At 42.0% G+C, this 20,523-nt stretch overlaps 1 protein-coding gene across 2 annotated transcripts in view; it reads right to left on the bottom strand.

Annotated features, from left to right (window-relative positions):
- The window catches only part of EPHA4 (EPH receptor A4), a 143,529-nt gene that overhangs the window by 16,392 nt on the left and 106,614 nt on the right, over positions 1–20,523 (bottom strand). For both annotated transcript variants that reach the window (XM_082689446.1, XM_082689447.1), the window contains exons 6-13: positions 18,968–19,092; positions 17,592–17,751; positions 16,153–16,264; positions 7,612–7,670; positions 5,680–5,793; positions 5,233–5,418; positions 1,182–1,243; positions 520–729 (exon numbers count right to left, since the gene is read on the bottom strand). In XM_082689446.1, coding sequence (XP_082545572.1) covers positions 520–729; positions 1,182–1,243; positions 5,233–5,418; positions 5,680–5,793; positions 7,612–7,670; positions 16,153–16,264; positions 17,592–17,751; positions 18,968–19,092 — 1,028 coding nt within the window. The remainder of the gene's footprint in view (positions 1–519; positions 730–1,181; positions 1,244–5,232; positions 5,419–5,679; positions 5,794–7,611; positions 7,671–16,152; positions 16,265–17,591; positions 17,752–18,967; positions 19,093–20,523) is intronic.

Here is a 20,523-nt window from a genome sequence, read left to right as displayed (position 1 = left end):
GATAACTCTTAAACTGTGTCCCCTAATCCAGCTTATCTACCAGTAGCAAAATGAAGACCAATAGACACTAAAAATTCTCTCATAGTATAAATGTTTTATAAATCTTGTATCTACATTCCCAGATTCAGTAGCCAACCAACTAGAAACATTGCTCCGTCTCGTTTAAAATAAGAAAATGTTTTTAATAATAGATAAGAACCAAAGAGAAAATATAAAACAGGAAGGAAGGAAGGAAGGAAAGAAGATAGAAAAGAAGGGAGGCAAGGAGGGAGGAAGGGAAGAAAAATTAAGTGTAAAAACTGCAGTAAGTAAAGCTCTAGTGTGCAGTCAAGTAGTCACACATCTTGAGGCGGTTCCAAAATCCCTCAGAAACATGGCTTAAAAATGAATGCGTGGGCATGAAGAGGCTCTGATTGATGAGGAAACTTACAAAATCACAAAGGGCTTAAACATCAAAGTGAGAAAAGAGGCACAGTTTCATCAGAGTCAAAACCCAGAGGTCATGTAAATCCTCCTTACCCTGGTGGTGTAAGCGGCTTCCGGATCGTCCTCAAGCACTCGCGACATGCCAAAATCGGACACTTTGCAGACCAAGTTGCTGTTTACCAGAATATTCCGTGCAGCTAGATCTCTGTGCACGTAGCTCATGTCAGATAAGTACTTCATCCCAGACCCGATGCCACGAAGCATGCCCACCAGCTGAATGACAGTAAATCTGCCATCGTTCTTCTGTGCAGGAAAGGAATGAGAAACCATCTCATTAGCATGAGGTCTAATTAATTTTCACCAGGCATTTATTACTTGAACCTTTTTTGATATCTGTATCAAGTATGCAATGAAATTCAACATTATTTCCGGACCTTTCTGAACAAAGTCACTTATTCTTTACTAGAGTGCATCCTAGGAGCTGGGTTTGCTTCCTGTAGTAGATGGAAATTATCCAACTGTAATGAATCTACCGCTCAAACAGCCCCACCACGCAAGAATGAATCTAATACTACCTTCATTGAACATGGATTATTTAATAGCCTTTAAAAATCACATCATTCTCTATGTCTCCTCTTCCTCCCTTGCCCCATTAAAAAAGTCCATGAATACAACCAAACAGAATGGACACAAGGAGTCTGTTCGAGTCTTCTAAATACCAACATTCTTGGGTTTAATATAAAGTAGTCACGTACCCTGAGGAATGCATCCAAAGAGCCATTCTCCATGTACTCTGTTATGATCATTACTGGTTTACCTAGAGTTTTCAGAAAGAAAAACACAAACCCTTGATGAGCACTGCAGTTAATGAGATAAAAATGGGCTGTGCACAATTTTACTGCCAAGACACCTGTCTTGCGCGATCTAATTTAATTAAAACAAGCCAAGCTTATGCCTCAGCTGTGGGGAGCTAGGAATGAAATATTAAAAGGACGGGAAGGTTTAAATTCCATCTGGAAGGTTAACCCTTTGGGTGGCTTGTTGACAAGGTCTTTAACTAAAGTGGCCTCTGGTATCCAGGGAGCACATGAACGGATAATTGCTCTCTCAAGCAAAAGGGGAAGAAGATAAATGGGCAGGTCTGTGTAAAGGCGAAAAAAATCTTTAGGATAATTAATTTATTTTGTCCCCAGAAGAGCCACTTGTGTGATGCTAAAGCAATCAATGGATAGAGAAACTTCTTCACTGATTTAGAGAAACCCAAGTTTCTAGAAGCAGTAACCACACTGAATACTTTATCACTCAAACACATCTCAAAGCTTGAGCATGCACAATATTAACTGTCCCCTCCCCTCTCTGCCCACCTGCCTTGCTAGGGTCAGGAGCTGTATCCTTTCTTTTCCTTTTTATAATTAAAAAAAAAAAAACAACCGAAAAAAAAAAAAAAAACCTTAATTTTATTTGCTCCCTTAAACCGACAACCTGAGCAACAACAAACAATAAAAATCAGAGAAAAGGTTCAGTAAATTAATTCACCGGAGACAGCAGGTTAATTCAGTACTAGAACATTCTTGCTCCTCCCTCCAACCTGTTCCCCCCACTCCCACAAAGAGAACAAAATTATTTTAAGTTTTGGGAGAAGTGGGGGAAATAATTCTCTCATTTCACTTTGGTTTTCTTTCTGAGGAACCTAGGAAATAACCATTCTTTAGTTTCTTAATTGCTATGGGCTCAAGGTCTGAAATTCCTTTTTCCTACATGGTACTTGTGGGAGGGGTGGGGAGGGGAGCGTAAATCCTCCGTATTTTACTAAAGGATAGATAAAAGCAAAGAGAACATAAAAGATTTCCTGGGAGGAAAATAAAATGCTAGTTTGATAAATCAAAAATATTCACTTTCATTGCTATATTTGTGGAATGTTCGGACTCAGACATTCAGTCAGGGAAAATGGACTAGGATATGTCACTGCTGCAAAGTTCCTGTAATTATTCTAAACCAATACCTTTCCCACCCAGAAAAGATTCTGTTCTGATGTGGTGACAGGGGGAAATGTCTTCATCTCAGAGGGAAAAATTAGGAAGAGCAGTTTTCAAAGCCGTCCAAGTTACTCTTTTTTCCCTCACTATGTGTTTGGTGTCCTAAGAAAGCGTTCCAAGGTAAAACTTTGGAAACAATACCATGGAGACTTTCTTTACAGTGATGAACAAAAAGCTGGCAGAAAAACTGGAAAGTGTGGTGTAGATCAAAAGCCAAAGAAAAACCATTTCCCGTCTCTCCCCTTGGCTGGAAGGAGTGGTCTCTCTATACCTTTTCTGTCCTTCTCTCAATAAAATGCAATACATAGGAAACTCTTAGTTTCAGACTCCTTTACCCTCTACATCTGTGGCCACAGACAGACCAAATGCATCTAAAGGACTTTTAATGAACTCGCTTCAATCAAAAGATACTTCGTCAATTAATGAGAAAGGTTGACTCTCTTGCATTAACACCTACTCCAATTTCACCAGATCTCTCTGGAGGTGTGGATAAGAGAGTAGAAGATCCAAAAGATGGGGGGGGGGGGCAGGGGAGGGGAGAGAATTTATAGTCTCCTGGACAATTTAAAAAGTTACTCAAGTAACTGCTGGTAATGAATTCACACGCTTCCACACCACCTCTGCACCCTCACACCTCCTTCCTCTGACGGTTGGCACCATCTTTACAATTTTTCTGCATTCCTTGTTCTGTTTATTGAAAGTATCCATTTGTCAGAATCTTTATGAGCTCTCCAAGAGAAATAGAGATGAAGGTCTCCATAAGCAGAGGGGCTTATAAAATGGGTCTCAGCTGGGCTCACGGATGGACAGGGCTCCTCCCCTACAACAGGCAGGGGTGCAGTGAGGGCAGGCCAGCGTCGGGGAAGGGGGGACAATGCCTCTGGTGGCAATTTTAAATCATTTTAATTCAGTGACAACTGCATTATGCAAATGCATCCAGTCGTTTATAACAGTTACAGCTGTAATAGCTACGGGTTTTAGAGGCACGGTGGGACTTTAATACAAAGATCCCCTGTTTCTTCTCTCTTCTGCAGAGGTGCTATGAAAATCACTGTCTGCAGCAGGAAAAACACCCCAAGCTGAACAGAGCCTCCTTTTGAGAAAATGGACCTGCAGAAGTATTTAAACAGAATGTTATCTTTCAATTAAAGTAGTGAAGGGCTCTGGGCAGCCCTGAAGGCCACGGGCAACAGAAAAATATCCTGTCTGTAAAACTAATCTTAAAAAGCAAATAGAGCTATTCTATGCTAATTATAGCCTTCGCCTGAGGTAGAAAATTATATACCCTTAGCACCAAGGTTCCGTTTCTGAAGGACTCTGAAGATGGGGAAAGATGTTCTTCTTAGGACGCAGTAATACCAGTTTAACACCTAGGGAAGATTTCTGTTGTTGTTGTTTAAATTTGCCAAGCATTATGCTAAATACGGGAACTACTTCATCCAAAAAAAAAACCTGCTGAGGCAAGTTCTATTTTTAATTTTACGGTACAGATGAGGAAACTGACGGTTTGAGCAACCAGTCCAGACCACATGCCCTCTAAGCAGTAGAGCTGCCTGGCATGTCTCTGGTCACTTCTCTGGCCACGGGGCCAAGGGTTCTCTAAGTCTGGTCCTGGGAACCACAGCTTTGGTTTATCTCCCCGCTCTGCAGAAATGCGAACTCACCGCCCCATCCCCACTGCTCAGTCAAACCTGAGGATGCGGTCCAGGAAGGCTAAATTTTAACACGTTTTCCAGAATTCTGATGTCGGTTCAAGATCTCTGAATAAACATACACTACCTCTCGCTTTTTCGTAACCTCCTTATTTTCTCTTCCTAAAGGTCCCGAACTCTTGTGTCTCACTTCCCTGCTCTGCCCCAGACGGCATGTCCAACCCTGACTTGTTAACCTCCCCTTCCCTCTCCACTGCACACCAGCCCCCCAACCCTTCGCCCACTCTGCACATGCTGACGGAGGATGCTTTTCGTAGGCACCTTGAATCAAGTTGGAGGAACCCCGGCCTTCCTGGAGACATAGCCCTGGGGCTTACAAGATCCTTGACTTGTACTCAGGTAGTAGGTACCGAGGCTCCTGGAACAGAGCCATGTTCAACAACGGCTTCGGCTGGACTGTCTGTCCGTGTGGTGCTTTATAAATTGGTCTTAGCCAGCCTTACAGATGTATTCAGGGTTTGCTTCACAAAATGCATCTGTTGAGCTGTGTCGTATTTTAACTGAAGCGTGGTTCACAGGCTTGGGGAATGCTAATGGGCTAAAAAAGGGAAGGTTCATCCAGGTGTTACTGTAAATAGGTGCCGAACAGCAACAGCCATAAATCAGGCAGAGCAGACAAGCAAATCCCCCAATATAATAAAGATTTCCAGGATTCACTCCCTGCATCTGGAGCCGAAGCTGCAAGCACAAGGTGTGGCAAGGTTTTGTTGTGGTTTATATGAAAAGTACTTAAATTTTATTTTGCTTACCATCTGCTTGCGCCTACCCTGTGACAATCAGTTTGGTCTAGCGAAGGTCTGAAAGATGGCGAGGCATACCGAAAATCTGCAATATTAATTTCCCTAAAATCTCACACAAGCTGCCTTGGAAATAGGGAATCAGCCTAAACCGTAGACCCATTGAGAGCTGACTACAAGATTAATGACTTGTCCTGCACTGATTTCCTCCTATTAGCAATCAGTGGGTCTGCTCCATCTGTCATTTCCCTGGAAAGAAAATGTGTGTTTAATTTGCCAGTAACTTCTAACTTGGCTTTGTAAAGGGAGCGACCCACGTACATTTGGTGACAACGCCTTCCAAGTGAATTATGTTCGGGTGGTCAAACTGTCCCATGATGCTGGCCTCACTCAGGAAGTCTCTCCTCTGTTTGTCTGTATAACCGGCTTTCAGGGTCTTGATGGCTACACAGATCTCTCTCTTGCCAGGCACTTTGAGACGCCCACTGCATACTTCACCAAATTCACCTTTGGGAAAGAAAAAACGAATCAACCATGGACCAGAAACACATTCAAGATGAAAGAGGAATAGCATACATTTGTTGAGTACTTTTTACATGCTGGGCACTGTGTTCATGTTTTATATAGATCAAGGAAATTTCGTGTATTCTGATATTTACATAAATACATGTATATACACTATGTTCATATAAATTTGTATAATCCACATATGTATGCTTAATATCTACAACGAAAATAGGCTAATCCGAGAGATACTCAGATACTTACCAACTCCTATGACTTTTTCAATCTTAATGCAGGATGCGTCGATTTCTTTGGCAAATTCTCGAACTGCTTGGTTGGGATCTTCATATGTAAAGGGATCCACGTAAGTTCTAACACCTAAGCAATAAACATGTGATAGGATAGCTGAACACTTCTCAAAAACCATGAATAAACTGAAGTTGTCCACGTCTAAAAATACTCAGTATAGAAAAGTGTTCTTAGCATGATAAAAATACTTAGCATAGACATACGAAAATATTTAGATCCTTGCTCTGGTTTTTATTAGTGGGTAAATAAAGAACTGTTAGCTACTTAAGAGGCTACAGCTCTACTGACTTCCTGGAATGTCTTCACACTTCAAGGATTAAATCTGAAAAACCACTCATCCCATAGAGGAAAAGAGAGTCTCTACAAGAAAACTAGGAATGTGTTGGCTGAATACTAGGTGTCCAGATCAGTTGCTCATGTCCTACCCATCATCGCCATCTTTTCTTGGGAAGGTAACTGGAGCTTTCTTTTTCAACAGGCCATGTCTACGAGGTGCCCCCTTTAGCCCAGTATCTGGACCAATTAAGCATGTGACCAGTAATTAACAAATGAAGATTAAAGCTGGGTTAAAATAGACAAGAGGGATAACACCAGCTAGCTGATGGAGAATATAAACTCTGGATTGGACCTGCACTTTTAAAAGTGCTATTAGTAAAGACACCACAGTTCATTTGGAAGCTTCAGCTGGAGAAAATGTTGTTGCCTCATTGTATGGATGGTTTGAATACCAGGAAGCGTTAATTCAGCCAAACCCCACAGTCAACTTGCAGCCTAAATTCAGAAAGTGAGCACTGAGCCCAGAGATGTCTGGGGCAAGAAGCATTAGTAGTAACTGGGAACTCTCCTTTCCCTGCTAGAGCTCCTAGTATGGCTTTGGGGAACAGAGAGGGTGTAGGGTGCTGGTTGATTTAATAATCCCCTTGATTTTCCAGAACTGTCAGTTCTCATCGCAAAAAAAAAAAAAAAAAAAAAAAAGTCATTAAAAAAATATATGTATCACTTGCAAATTTAAAAAAATATGGTTTTGGAAAGAAAACAGGGTGAATAAATAACAGAAGGTTCAGATATCCCATATCCTTCAGCACTTTATATATTGTAGCCAAGAAACTCTTTCTCAAGATGATCCTTCCTACCCGCGGTCAGTCTCTCTCTTCTACCTTCTCGTGATGTCCAACAGAGTAGCTATTACCCATAAGTTGCTAGTATATGTAAATTAGTTAAAATTAAATAAACTTAAAATTCACTTTCTCATTCACACTTGCTACTTTTCAAATACTCAATAGTGCATGTGGCTCTTGGCTAATGTACTAATGTAAATGCAGACAGAGACCACCACCTTCTCAGAAGGTTCTAAAGGTTCTAATGGATGGCGCTCCAGGAGGGGCATCAACCGCTCTCCATTTAAGAGTCTTCTCTCTTGCTCAAGTCATTCTAGGGCCAGTTCTTCAAATTTACTCTTCAATCCCCAAATAACCAGAGTACATGGAAGAAATATTCGTAGTCCTAAATGCCATAGCAAATACTCTTGGGATTGGGACAATTACTGTTCATTCCTAGAAGTTCTTTTCTTTCCCTCCAAATGTGAGAAAAACTGTGACCTGTTAAGCCTTGTCACCCAGCTACAAAAATGAGCCAGCAAGACCAATACTTTTCTCAGGGTGGAAAATAAAATAAGGGAACAAGTTTCCCCAACCTCCATCTTTAATCTCACTTGAAACAATCCCAAATCATTTATTTCAGTTGGATACCCTGAAGACCACTATTCAGATAATTCCGTGGAAGGACTGTAATATTAATAGTCATATGAATTTAATTTAGGCCATTTCTACACTGAAAATATGAGACATGCTCTAAAAATAAAATTATTTTTTAATCCAGTTTTTGTACCTTGATTCAAATGTTTCTCTTCATCTGCTTCTTGTTTAGCTTTACTGTATTTACTCCGTCTAAGTAAAAATAAAAAATAAAATTATTTTCAAAAGTTGTATGCCGTAAGTTCTTTGCTACCACCTTGTAAGTCAGGCAAATACATTGTGGACATTTCCCAGATGAGTAAACTGAGGTTTATGGAAAGTAAAATAATAAGGTGAGTAACTGTCACTTTGGTGCCGAATGATAGTTTCAAGCAATCAGAACCCAGAGTCTCTGCTCTTAACCATGACACTAAACTAAGGTGATAAAACAAATATTTTATAATATAATTTCAAATCTCAAGAAAAAATTTATCTTACTGAAGACAGATTATAAATTTCTTGGCTAATTTTTCGATACATATTCTGAATTAAAGTAAGTTTCCATGGGTGAATTCTGCAGAAATCAAATGGCGAGAGTATTCATTGTCACAGTCAGTGCTGTAGCTACAACCAGAATAACCACTACCACCAGTCTCATTATCATATCATAGGATATTCTTAAAACAATAGTTTTGTGGTTATTGGTTTCAGCTGTTGCTCACAAATGCATCAATTATTAATGAGAATTTAAAAGGTAAATATTTGCTTTTTACTGGATTACATTCTATAAAAGAGTTTGCAGAGAACTTGCAAGTGTAAAGATGAGAAGTTTCCCTTTGTAGCTGAATTCTCTTTCCAAAGAAATGGTGTATGATCTCACCATTGGCATTTTGTTCTAAATGTCCTGAAGAAATGAGATTTTGGGGGTGGGGAGGGTGGGGAGACAGACGGCTGGGTCAGATAAGCATTGGATTCTTGATTTTGGCTCAGGTCATGATCTCAGGGTTGTGAGATCAAGCCTGTTTTCAGGTTCCACACTCACTGAGGAGTCTGCTTAAGGCTCTCTTTCTGCATCTCCCTCTGTCCCTCTGCCATCCCCACCCTGGCTTGCACTCACCCTCTCTGCGGGGGGAAAAAATGGGATCTGGGTGTAATAAAAGTCTTGAGAATCAGAAATCCTGAATATATGTAAATCTCAAGTCAATAATTTTGATACACTGCATATGTATGCATGTATGTATATCTATGTGTATGTGTGTAGGTCACAAGAATCAAAAAATCAACTCAGTTGGTACTATAGCTTTTCAAAGTTTGGCAAAATGAGACCAGTTAAGTGAATACAATGTGTACATTTATGTTTCTGCCCAAAATGTAAAGTTGACATTGGGAGTTCTTCTTGTGTTTTCTAGAAGCTTCACAGACGAGCTAAGCCAAGATTCTTGCAGGTAAGGAAGCTGACCCAAGATCCCCTCCAGGTCACAGAGCATTTCAACAGTGGGGCTCTGTCAAATTCTGGAAACCTGACCTCTGTCTGAAGAAGCAGAGAAGCAGAGAAGGGGGGATGATCGTATAGGAGAGAGAAGAGCAAAGCAGTGGATGGGCTGCTTGGGGCGACCGGAGAGGAGCCCCAGCATGATCCGCACATCCCTCCAGATTGTCTGCAGAGGTCTCTCCATGGGTATCACTGCCCTGCAAGTAGTAACACCTCACGCTTTCACACTGCATTCAGCTTTCCAAGGTGCTCTGGACACATGACCCTGCCCTCCCCTGACTATTTATGAAGCAGGAACCAGCTCTGTAAAGAGAGATTCAGTCACTCAGGTTACCGCCAAGTGTGTGGAATGCAGTCCCAAATAATAGTTTGTCTTTTTACTTTGCTTTTAACTTAAAAAGGGCCATCATTTTTAAATGATTTAAAGGGCCACAATATTTAATTGTATCTTCCCAGCAAGCCCAGGAAGTAGGCAGGCAGGCAGGCACACACTCAGTTCTACTGTACAGGTGAGGCAGGGCGTGCGGGGCGGGCCGGGGGGCGGGGTGTGTGGTTCCCCCACAACCCTCTTAGCAAGGAGAGGAGCGCACCACCTGCCCTGATCTGCTCACAATCTCACATGCCTCTCATAGTACTGATGAGCCTACATCAAGATCTCTGATGAGAGTTATTATAAGCAATACTACATTGTTCGTCAGTAAATCCACTGAAACGGGATGCCACTGCTTTCAGAATCCATCGGTTCATCAAAGAAATGAAACACTTTGAAATGTCCTGAAACCAAACATTTGCATGAAAGATGTAGTCCCCTCCATCGTTCCCCACCCCTTCCACATTTTAAAGGAAATATAAGAGTGTAAGGTCAGGAACTATGAAAACAAGATTTTATGTCAGGGAAAACGCGTGGCTCGGTCCCAGGGGTGTGATAGGGTCCTGCCAGCCTGAGCGATTGTATCTTATCAGAGCTCCTAAAAGCATTATCTAAAATTACAAGTATATCTCTTGAACCACTTTAGATCTCCAATACTGATCTGAACGTCTTTCCTTTAGAGAAGCAAAATAATGCATTGAGCAGGAGAGCTTTGGTGCCAACTTTAAAATACCACCAAGTCTGTCAAAAACCCTGTAATATACCAACAGAAACAACAGCCTCCAGCTGCCCAGGAGGACAGTTACCTGTTTCCCATCAAGCACATCCATTAAATATGTGTGAAGCCAGAGGAAATGCAAAATGGCAGGGATCATGAATTCTAAGACCCACATGCCCATCCCCTCCTCAGACTTCTAAACACAAAAGGAGGAATTAAACATGAAGTGAAGGTGTATTTCTAAAGAAACTTCTTGACTTGCAGCGTTCCTTGGGGGAGAGGCCCCTCGGGAGTACAGAAAATGCTAGAAAAGAAACACAAGGAATCACCCTGTTCAAACCCTAATGGTAGCCTATTAGCTTTTTCAGAAGATACTGGAAGCTGAAATGCTTATGTCTGCCTCTACCTTTGTCACCTGATGACCCTTTCTCCTTGGCTCAGGGGAGGACAATGCGTCCGTTATTGTTCCAAGAAAGAAAGCCCATTGAAGCCGGTCAGTCAGGCTGGAGGGCGCCACAGGGCCAATAGAGGTGCTAACTTTAAATTGACCTCCATGGGTGGATCACCTGAATGGCAGAAGGAAACCTTTGTTGAAGATTTTCTAATTACAGGGACTCAGACAAGCTGATTAAGACAGGGTGGGGAGGGGAGTGGTTTGTTAGTGAATGCTCCAGAAGGAAGCAAGGGACCTTTCATCCGCAGGAGTGAAAGGGAAGAGCTTCATCCCGCAGGTGAAGCTGAGAGTTTGGAAGCTGAGCCCTCCCCAGCCCGGGTCAAAGGGGGACAGAATCAGGGTATTAGCAGGCATTGTGGAGGAACAGCGTGAGCCCCGAGCCTGCCCTCCCAACCAATGTGTCCTTCTGCCACCTTGACTATTCAAAAACACAAACAAAACACCGGAGGGGGAGCGTGGCAGGGGCCCAGAACAAACCCCGCTTTGATTAAAATACTAACTTCCCTTGATCAAGTGGATGGATTTGATTGATGTGGTTCACTGTTCCAAAACTAATTAGTAAAAGGTAAGTAATTTATTCAGCTAAAGTGCAGATTAAAGAAGATAAAGCAATGTAATAACTAGCATGGCTCCAGGAGGACCCTTTGCAGCGTTTAATGGCCTCACCCACGAAGATTCATAGAAGCCATCCTTCTCTTCCCCTTCCTTAAGCTGTCATTGTTCTTGCACCGAATGATGTCTAAATGTTCTTCCCGAGCCACATTCTGAAATGGGTGAAATTGAACTGTACAACTGCACGCAAGTTGTTTAGAAATGTTCCCGCAGTTCCATCTGCCCCCTAATTGTATGAATTTACATGACTTCATCAGAGCCAATTTAGGCGAACATTTGAGTGTATTCATTCTTATGTGATCATAATATTCCAATTAGGACACCAGGGAAGATGGATACAGACTGAATGGTAACTGTTTTCGCATTACGTGAACAGTTAGCTCCAAAGTGGAAAAGCTGAGCCTTCAGATGAAGACAAAACCAACTCACGAAATCTGACTTTATAGTGTGCATTACATGGGCACAGTAATTCACAGACTACAAATGCTACCAATGGCACCGAGGAGACTCCTGAAATTTTGGTCCGCTAGTGTGGTCAGTATGGGCTTCCAATGTAGCCAGTATTGGAAGTCAGGAAAGATGGGCTCCTGTCCGAAGCAGGCAACTAACCAGTTGTGTAACCTTGGTTTAGTTCACTGTTTGATCTGCTCTCCAGGTTCCCAGTACAGAAGGAGCCAGTGTTAGAATGAGGTAGTTTCCTGAATCAGGGTCTTTTGTGTACTTCTTCACGAATTTTACCACAACCTCATTTTTTTTTCTTTAAATCAATTTCACTTCTTTGAGTAAAGTGAGTACAATATACGCTACCATAAAAACAGACATAACCAAAACCCAGTAGCAATGCTCTATGCCTAGTTATCAGGCAATACTTGCCTCTCATCACCAAACTAGGCTTTAGAAATGAGTGACTCATCTTATATTCTAGTCCTTTCAAAAGTTTCTCTCACACAATAAAATAGTATTTGGGGAAGACACACTGGCCTCAAGCAACTGGGGATTAATCATATTTGGGACAACCTGACGAAATCACTTAATCACGTATAAATATGCAGGGGACCAGGGAAATGTGACACATTCAATCATTAGTCCCGGAGGTTATGACCTTATCATTGCATTTTATGATGTCATTGTTAGGAGTCGTTTCAAAAATCACTTTAGAAAGCAATAAAGTGGTTGCACGGTGGAGACCAAGGTGGTGCCTTATGCTACTCAAGAGAATGTACAGACCTGGTTGGGATGAACTTTCTAGGGACAGCATCCCATAAGTAAAGGGGCGCGATGCCTGAATAACCCAATAGCAAGAACAGCGGTGCGCTAGGAACGCTGACCCAATACTTGAATTCCACATCAAGGAAGAAGAGCGCGCTGGCTGTAGATGCTTGTAAAAAAAAGTAAGTGAATTTTCTGGGGCGCCTGGCTGGCTCAGTCAGTTAAGCATCTGCCTTAGCTCAGGTCATCCTAAGGTCCTGGGATGGAGCCCCACATGGAGCTCCCTGCTCAGAGGGGAGCCTGCCTCTCCCTCTGTCCCTCCCCCTGCTCTTATTCTCTCTTAAAAAAAAAAAAAAAAAACTTATAAAAAGAGTAAGTGAATTTGCTTAGCATAATGGGGGTGGTAAAAACATAGCACAGGTCTTAAGTCAACTTACTTTGTGTATCATTTTAAATATATAAATAAGATCTATAAATGTGGGAGTTGGAGTCATTTACTGAGATCTCTAAATGTTTACAACACATCCAAGTTGGCCAAATGAAGAAGCGATCTTCTCATTGAAAAAAAGGGGGATACCCTGGCTTGCCTAAAGCTCAGGCTTCTCAGTATAAAGAAAATATAATAAATGAGGCAATTGCTATCCAAAAAAAAAAAAAAAAACTAGCAAGATACCAGCTGTGAGCCTGAGGCCGTTTCCTCTTTCCTAAATGACAAATTAGCACCAGACAGATTTTTCTTTGAGGTAATCAGGAGGGTTGAAGATTTTCTCACTGTGTGGGTCCCTGTCCTTTACTTCTGAAAAAAATCTCACACACCGTGACCTAGTGGGACTCGGTTGGAGGGGAATCACCTCCTAAGGGATCCCCTCGTCTCTATCATTGACTCTGCCATCAACCTTCTGTGGCTCTGAAGGGCGAGAAGCAGCCGGATCATTTTCCGGGCCAGGGTGTTCCACTTGTTACCTTCCCAGGGGGCTGGCAAGATTGCTTGGAGGTGTCATTTACCACCTTTCATTTCTACCCGCACTGAACGCAGGGACCAGACTTTTGTCCGCACTACAGGTCTCCTCTCTCTTCACCTGTTCTTGCCGCACTGAAACATCGGCAGTCCAGTGTGACAGAGCACACCGCCTGTGTACGGAGAAGAATCAGCTGAGTGTGCATCAGCCGTGGCAAAGCCCGTCAGCTACCTGGCTCCAGGCGGCCTTTCCCGTGACAGCTTTATGGCCGACACTAAAGAAGAATCAATAGGAGGGCAAGGGGTTGACATTTCATTTTCTAAAAAGTGATCCATTGAGGACCAATCACCAAGCAGTGTTTATCAGCCTTGGGAAGTGACATTTTTTTCTTAAGGGGGGGAAGAAGGGACAAGAATCATCGCTGGGTAACTCGACAGGCTCAATTCTCTAAGGCGGGGACTCATAATTGGAAATCCGATGTATCTTCCTATCAATCCTAACTTAAAGAATAAAGTGATCAATAAAAGCAGAAACAAAATTAAGTCGTCAAGTGTGCGATGCTATTTCCTATAGCTACAAGCTTTTAATAAGCTCGTCTTCCTGCATTACATATTCTTGTGCTTTTGCTTTCATTTCGTCAAAGTGAGGCATCCAAAAGAAACTTATAATGAGGTGACTTAGTCTTAATTATTCTGGTTTCACTGGTATATTTAAGGTGGCTTGGGGAAAAAAAAGGTAACTCTAAAGAAAAGCTGGACAAGTAGACAAAGCTTCCCTTCAACATCAAAGAGGAGGTTGAGATACCACACGAGACCCACTTTCTGCAAAGGAGTATTCTCTCCAATGGTTCTAAGCATCACGTGGTCCTGGATTTTAGCCAAAGATTATTTCGATGTGGAGGTAATTAAGAAGTTTTTTTTTTTTTCTTCTTCTAGTTTTAGACTTTTAAACGTCTTTGTGATTAAATTTTATTGATTAAATTTTCAGGCGCAGAAATATATGATAATGAAAACAAAAAGCCCGTGTAATTTCCACTAAGTCTCCCATACCACTCTTGCCCCCCACTATCCGATGGACATACATTATTGTGTCCCGCTCCCCTGTGTTTGTGTGCCCAACATGTGTACGTGCCCAAAACCAAAAGGCAATGGACAAGAAAGAGGTCCATCCTGACTGGCTTCCAAAATCAAATGCCAGAAAAGGAAAGAAAACTTGAAATTAAAATTCTGTTTAGGCCAAATCAGTTTCCAAAGACTGAGCTTTAACAATATATAGGGTGCAGTGGGCATGTCTACGTAGACTCAATGTACAGTCCAGCAACAGGGAGAAGTGTTCACTGTGGATTTCACTTCTTCAGGAAGAACTCAGGGCTCTAATCAAACACAGAGTGACAGCCTTTGCCTCCCAAAAAACAAACACAATGACAAATGTAGGTGGTGCCTACACACAATGACCTCTTGGTGCATACCATGTTTAGAGCAACCGAGATTGATTTCTGTAATTCCAGCGCATTTTGGAGCATGGGAGTGGGGAAGCATGATATTAATAGATACATGTGACAACTGAGACCATCCCGGCAAATTAGGATATACAGTCATGACCCTAATTATAATGTACCGCAAAGTGAGCAAAGAGTGTGATGGCTTGCTCAGGCCAGTGGCGAGAGCCAGAGGCATTGTTGTGACATCAATGAGATCACCAACAGGAGGGGCAGAGAGAGAGAGAGGACACAGCAGACACAGGGCAGGGAGCTGATCATGGCGACTGGGTGTCCAGTAGTAGCTCTCCCACAGAGGGAAAGTAATAATTCTAGACAAGTACTTTGTCTTCCTCAGTACCATGTTCCTTTTCTATAATGGGAAAAGGCTTATACTGAAGAGGATTATTTTGATGTCCCCAGGTTCTGCCCTTCTTTTGCCAAAAGCCCCTCTTTGTGAAATAGTTGATAGCATAGGGGACTGAAGGCTGGAGAAGCCTAGATGTGGGCACATACTAGAGATGAGAGGCTGTCCCCTCTTACCCCCTTCCTCTGGAGCCTCTGAGTAGTGTTAATAAGCAGATGGGAGCAGCAACAGTAAGGAAAAGTGGTTCAGAAAAACAGACTGCCAAGCCATTTTTATTTTTTTTCTTTTCTAGATTGGTTTTCAAGTATCGCATTAGATTGTAGACTTACACAGAATTAAGCAATCTGCTGTTTTAAATTCATTTCCAAGAACAATGCCATGCCCACAGTGTGCTTAATGGAAACTCTCTAGAAATGGTGATGGCCTCTCCCAAAAGAAGACCGAGTGTAGCACTCCATCATTTGCTTTGGTTGCAATTATTATCAACCAAACTCAAGTTGAAGCGCCTACTGTGTGCTGGATTTAGCTACTTTACTTATCAAAATTCTCCCATCAGTAACTCTTAAGAGACAGATCTCTGAGATCCTCTATCCGTACTTTATAAAAGGGACACAAAAGGACTCAAAGAGTTTAAGTAATATAGCAAATGGCAAAGCTTAAATTTTGGACCCAAGTTTTATATGGCCTCTTTTTTTTGCCTCCGGCAGTAAGTCTAAGCTTAAGAGGGGTATAAATGTAACACCTTACAGCTTAGAGAATCTGGAAATCGCTCATTGGCTTGCTTCTCGGCTGGGTTTCCAGGAAATAGCTGGGTCTTTCCAGGACTCTCAGCTGTGAGGGCCGCCACCAGGGCAGGCGCAGCCAGCAGCTCCCATAGCGGTGTTCGGAGATCAAAGCCAAGAGGAAGGAGCTGGCTATACACATGCCCTGTTTATGATGCTAATCAAAAGCCTCAGCTTTTCGGGAGGAGACAAAAAGCTCCCTCATAAAAAGTGGGATGGGGGTAGGGGTGGGCAGCGAGTGGCTTAAGTGCTTACCTCCTGCTGATGACAAAAGCCGCAATGAGAATGACCACCAGCACCACACTGCCTGAGACCGAGACCAGAAGGACGGTGGAGTTGGCCCCATCTCCAATGATCCGGGAAGGCACTGGCAAAGACAGTTACAAAAGGATCACCTCTGGGAAGGTCCTATGAGCTAGAACTTCTGACTGGGTCACGAGTAATCAAGGTTGGAAGCCACCGGGAAGGCTCACAGCCTCTTTTGCCCTTTGATTAAGTATTTATGTGACAGCATTTCTAAGACAACCTTAATGAGATGAAGACTTTTTTTTTATATATTTGTAGGAAGAACTTCAACCAGAAGACTCAAAAAACCCTCTGGTAAACCTTACTACCCATTGCTTTTTCTTCTTTTCTGGTTTCAGCCCTAACTCTTACTTAATGAAAGACACTTGGAAATTTCAAAAAAGACAAGCAATTTTGAATCCCTGCTCATCCCCCTCTTCAAATCTATCAAAAAACCTGCTCATTATTGACCAGATCAGATGCCACTTCCTCCTTGAAGCCTTCCAGAAATATCGCTCACAATTGTCAAACCCCATCAGATTCAATCCTAGAGTAGTTTCTCTTCTTTTTCACTCTTACTTTATTTAATAATTCATGAAGAAAATTACTTTCTAGAACTGATGTTGAAGATTCTTCTCTATGATCTCCTTATCCAGTAAGCTCAATCTCGATGTGTTAATTATACAGCCAGCTTACTCAATGGGCATCTCCTTTGTTCATATTTTCAAGTCAATCAATGAGTCCAACTCACAATACTGAGAGTTGATGTTTGTCCAAAGGGTTTTAAAAAAAAAAAAACAAAAAACTGATCTGACTTGATTTAAACAGATTCTTAAAAATAAATAAAAGTAAATAAATCCAGTCCCTTCTTTACTCTTCCTAGGAGAAAACTTCCTAACTTCTTTAAGATAGCTATGCAACTCTCAATTCGTCCACTTAGCACTTCCATTTTTCTATGATCAGTAGAAGATTCAAAATAAGAAAAAGAAGAAAACACTTTCTAATCACATGAAAAGACAGAACAGTTAATATGAAAAAAATGCTCTTTTCTAAAAAGAGCATGAGATGGGGAGCCTGGGTGGCTCAGTCGTTAAGCGTCTGCCTTCGGCTCAGGTCATGGATCCCAGCTTCCTGGGACCCAGCTCCACATTGGGGTCCCTGCTACTCCCCTCCCACTCCCCTGCTTGTGTTCCCTCTCTCACTATGTCTCTCTGTCAAATAAATAAATAAATAAATAAATAGCTAATTAATTAAAGAGCATGAGCTTTTCTAAGTTACAGACATCGTCAGCTCAAACCGTGTTCATTGCCAACAGAATGTTCGCCTAACCAGAAATCAGGTACAGTTCCTTGGATCTCACTGTAATATGATTTCACCTGGACTGTAAAAAGGGCCTCAGAAGTTGGTACCTGTGTTGGTTGTGACCTCCAGGGGCTCACTGAAGTCACCATAACCAGCTGCTGTCCTGGCGCGGACATGGAACACATAGGAAGTCAGAGGATTCAGGCCTTTGATGTCTGTGTTCCTGGCAGCCGTCCGGACGATGCGGTAGCTCCGCTCATTCTGATCCTGCATCGTGGGGCAATAACATTAGAGAAGGTGGGAAAATAAATCCCCCACTTACTCTAGGCACATAATTAAAGGAACCAAGCCAGTGTACTTAGAAGTTGAAAGTAAGGGGCATCTGGGTGGCTCAGTCAGTTAAGTGTCTGACTTTGCCCCAGGTTGTGGTCCTGGGGTCCTGGGATTGAGCCCCACGTCAAGCTCCGTGCTCAGTGGGGAGTCTGTTTCTTCTTCTGTCCCTCACCCCACTCCTGCTGGCCCCCTCTCTCTCAAATAAATAAATAAAATTTTAAAAAGTTGAAAGTAAACAGAGATGAATAAACTCTAAACCTCCTGTTCACTTTAATGTTGGAAGTACCATTGTAAGATCTCGGACTCTGAAGGACATGTGGGGTTTGGGTGTGATCACTGTTGACACTGACCATATGCAGATCTTGACTTATGATCTTTTTTAAAAAGGAAATCAGATGATGGTTGGTGGCTTTTCTCAGTCCACAGACAGCAATTTAACAGAAATAACCGTAAGAAGGTCTCTCATCTTTTTCTATTTTCTGTCTAGAAAATGTCAAAAATGTTGTAATCTGGTTTCAGTGAAAAAATAAATCCTGTCCCCTTTCTGCTTTTAATAAGGAAGCCAATAAGTGATTATCTTTAAAAAGAAAGAGAAGTCAATTGTTCATTTTCCAGATAATCTTGAATGCAAATAGCTCTCTTCAGAATTCTGTCCTTTAAGGGAGACAAGTTATTTGTAAAAATAATGTCTTTCTATAACTTTAAGAGGCTGAAAATGTAATTTTCCTTCCCTGATTTTCTATTAAAAGTCATCAAAACCCACACCTTGATTCTGAATAGCAGTGATCTACTTAAACAGATCATTATTTCGACTTTTATGAGTCACTCTCACTGATAGAAGGCTTATATATAAGAACCGTTTAGTTATCTTGATTTCCATTACTAGAAAGAAAAAATGGTTATATTAGAACACAATGTATTTTTCCTATTTTTCAAGATAAGCAAGTTAATACATAAAATTCATAATTGGATTTGATTGGGGAACAAAATGCATTTGGTTTTGAGATTCACTAGCGTTTTGGATTTTTAACTGGCTAAATCTAAAGAGAAAAAGGAAGGAAAGAGGAAAGGAAAGAGGGAAGGAGAGAAGGAGTGGGGGACGGATGGTCAGGAGAAGAGAGGGAAGGAAGCTTGCTCATTCAAGTAATACCTTCTCATAATACTTGACTTCATACTCCAAGATCACCCCATTGGGCCTATCTGGTTCCAGCCAAGCCAGAGCAACACTGTATCTTGTAACTTCTTTCGCCTGGACCAAAGCAATGGAGGAAGGTGCTATTGGGAAAAACAAAAACAAAAGGGGAAGCAATCAATAATTTCATTTTACTTAAGAAAGGTGTGAAGGACTATCTCATCTTTCCCAGATTCCTGTGTCAGTCTTCGCCAGGACAAAAGCATACCATTTTTATGGTTCCTTCCAATATGCTGGTGTATGGTTGATCTTAGAAAGATATTCTCTGAGATAAAAGCCTACAGCATCACCTCCACAGAACCTGCAGCCATTCTTCACGAAATCTCAGCCCTTCTTCACGAAATCTATAGAGAACGCTACCTCCTTCTCTATTTTTTGCAAGTCGTGACAGCCACTGGAAGACCTCCTTTTAAGTTCCGTAAAACTGCATCTCCTCCTACATCCCAAGTTTCCAAGTGGTCATCTTACTGATCGTTAATTTTATACAAGCAGGAGAATCTGCCACTCTTCCCACGGGACGGTAGGAAGTGCAAACAATTTCTATCCTTTCCAATATAAATACAAGTACTGTTTAACTGTGGCTAAGTTTCCAGTTTGACGCAGTGATGCAAATAATGAAGAGCACAAATAGAACAATGATGATCTTTCTGGACATGCATGACTTTTTTTTGTTTTGTTTTTTATGCGTGACGTTTTGAAGCTATTTTTATAGAAGCTGAAATATTGCTTTTGCCGGCTGAGTAGCAAACTTTCTTCTTCCCACTAAGAAAGACGCAAAAGGGGGCGCCTGGGTGGCTCAGTGGGTTAAGCCGCTGCCTTCGGCTCAGGTCATGATCTCAGGGTCCTGGGATCGAGCCCCACATCGGGCTCTCTGCTCAGCAGGGAGCCTGCTTCCCTCTCTCTCTCTCTCTCTCTCTCTGCCTGCCTCTCTGTGATCTCTGTCTGTCAAATAAATAAATAAAATCTTTAAAAAAAAAAAAAAAGAAAAAAAGAAAGACGCAAAAGCAGCCCTCTATTGGCTGCGTTCGCAGGGGTTCTTGAGATTTATAAAACCAGGCTGCCCTCGTCTTCACTGTGATAGTCACGTCTCCCGCTGTCGTCAAGCTCTGCTGGGACTGACAGTGACACAAATGTGCCATCTCTGGGGAGAAGGGGAGCATTCATGAAACCCGTCCACTTACCTAACAAAGCTGGTCTGTAGAACCAGAGATTAGGGGCCTCCCTCAACTGAATGTACAATCCTGTTTGCTACCAAATTGTGGAAATATGTGAAACCATCACAAAATGGCCACTGAGAAACAACAACATAGCGTCGGATCCTTCTCCTGCTCTTTCCCAACATACACACACAAGCGAACATGCACACAGACCCCTTGCCCTATTTCCCTCTCCCACTCTTTTCCCCCCAAAGCTATTCCAGACTGAACCTCAGGCATAAACACCAATGAAAGGCATAGTGGATACACATGTCCTCCATCAAAGGCAACCCCAAGGTAAGTAACGCCAAACTGGGT

Source organism: Mustela nivalis (genome assembly GCF_964662115.1).
Source record: "Mustela nivalis genome assembly, chromosome: 11".
NCBI lineage: Eukaryota > Metazoa > Chordata > Mammalia > Carnivora > Mustelidae > Mustela > Mustela nivalis.
The sequence above is the reverse complement of the archived record's forward strand: the minus strand, read 5'-3'. Positions and strand labels throughout refer to the sequence as shown.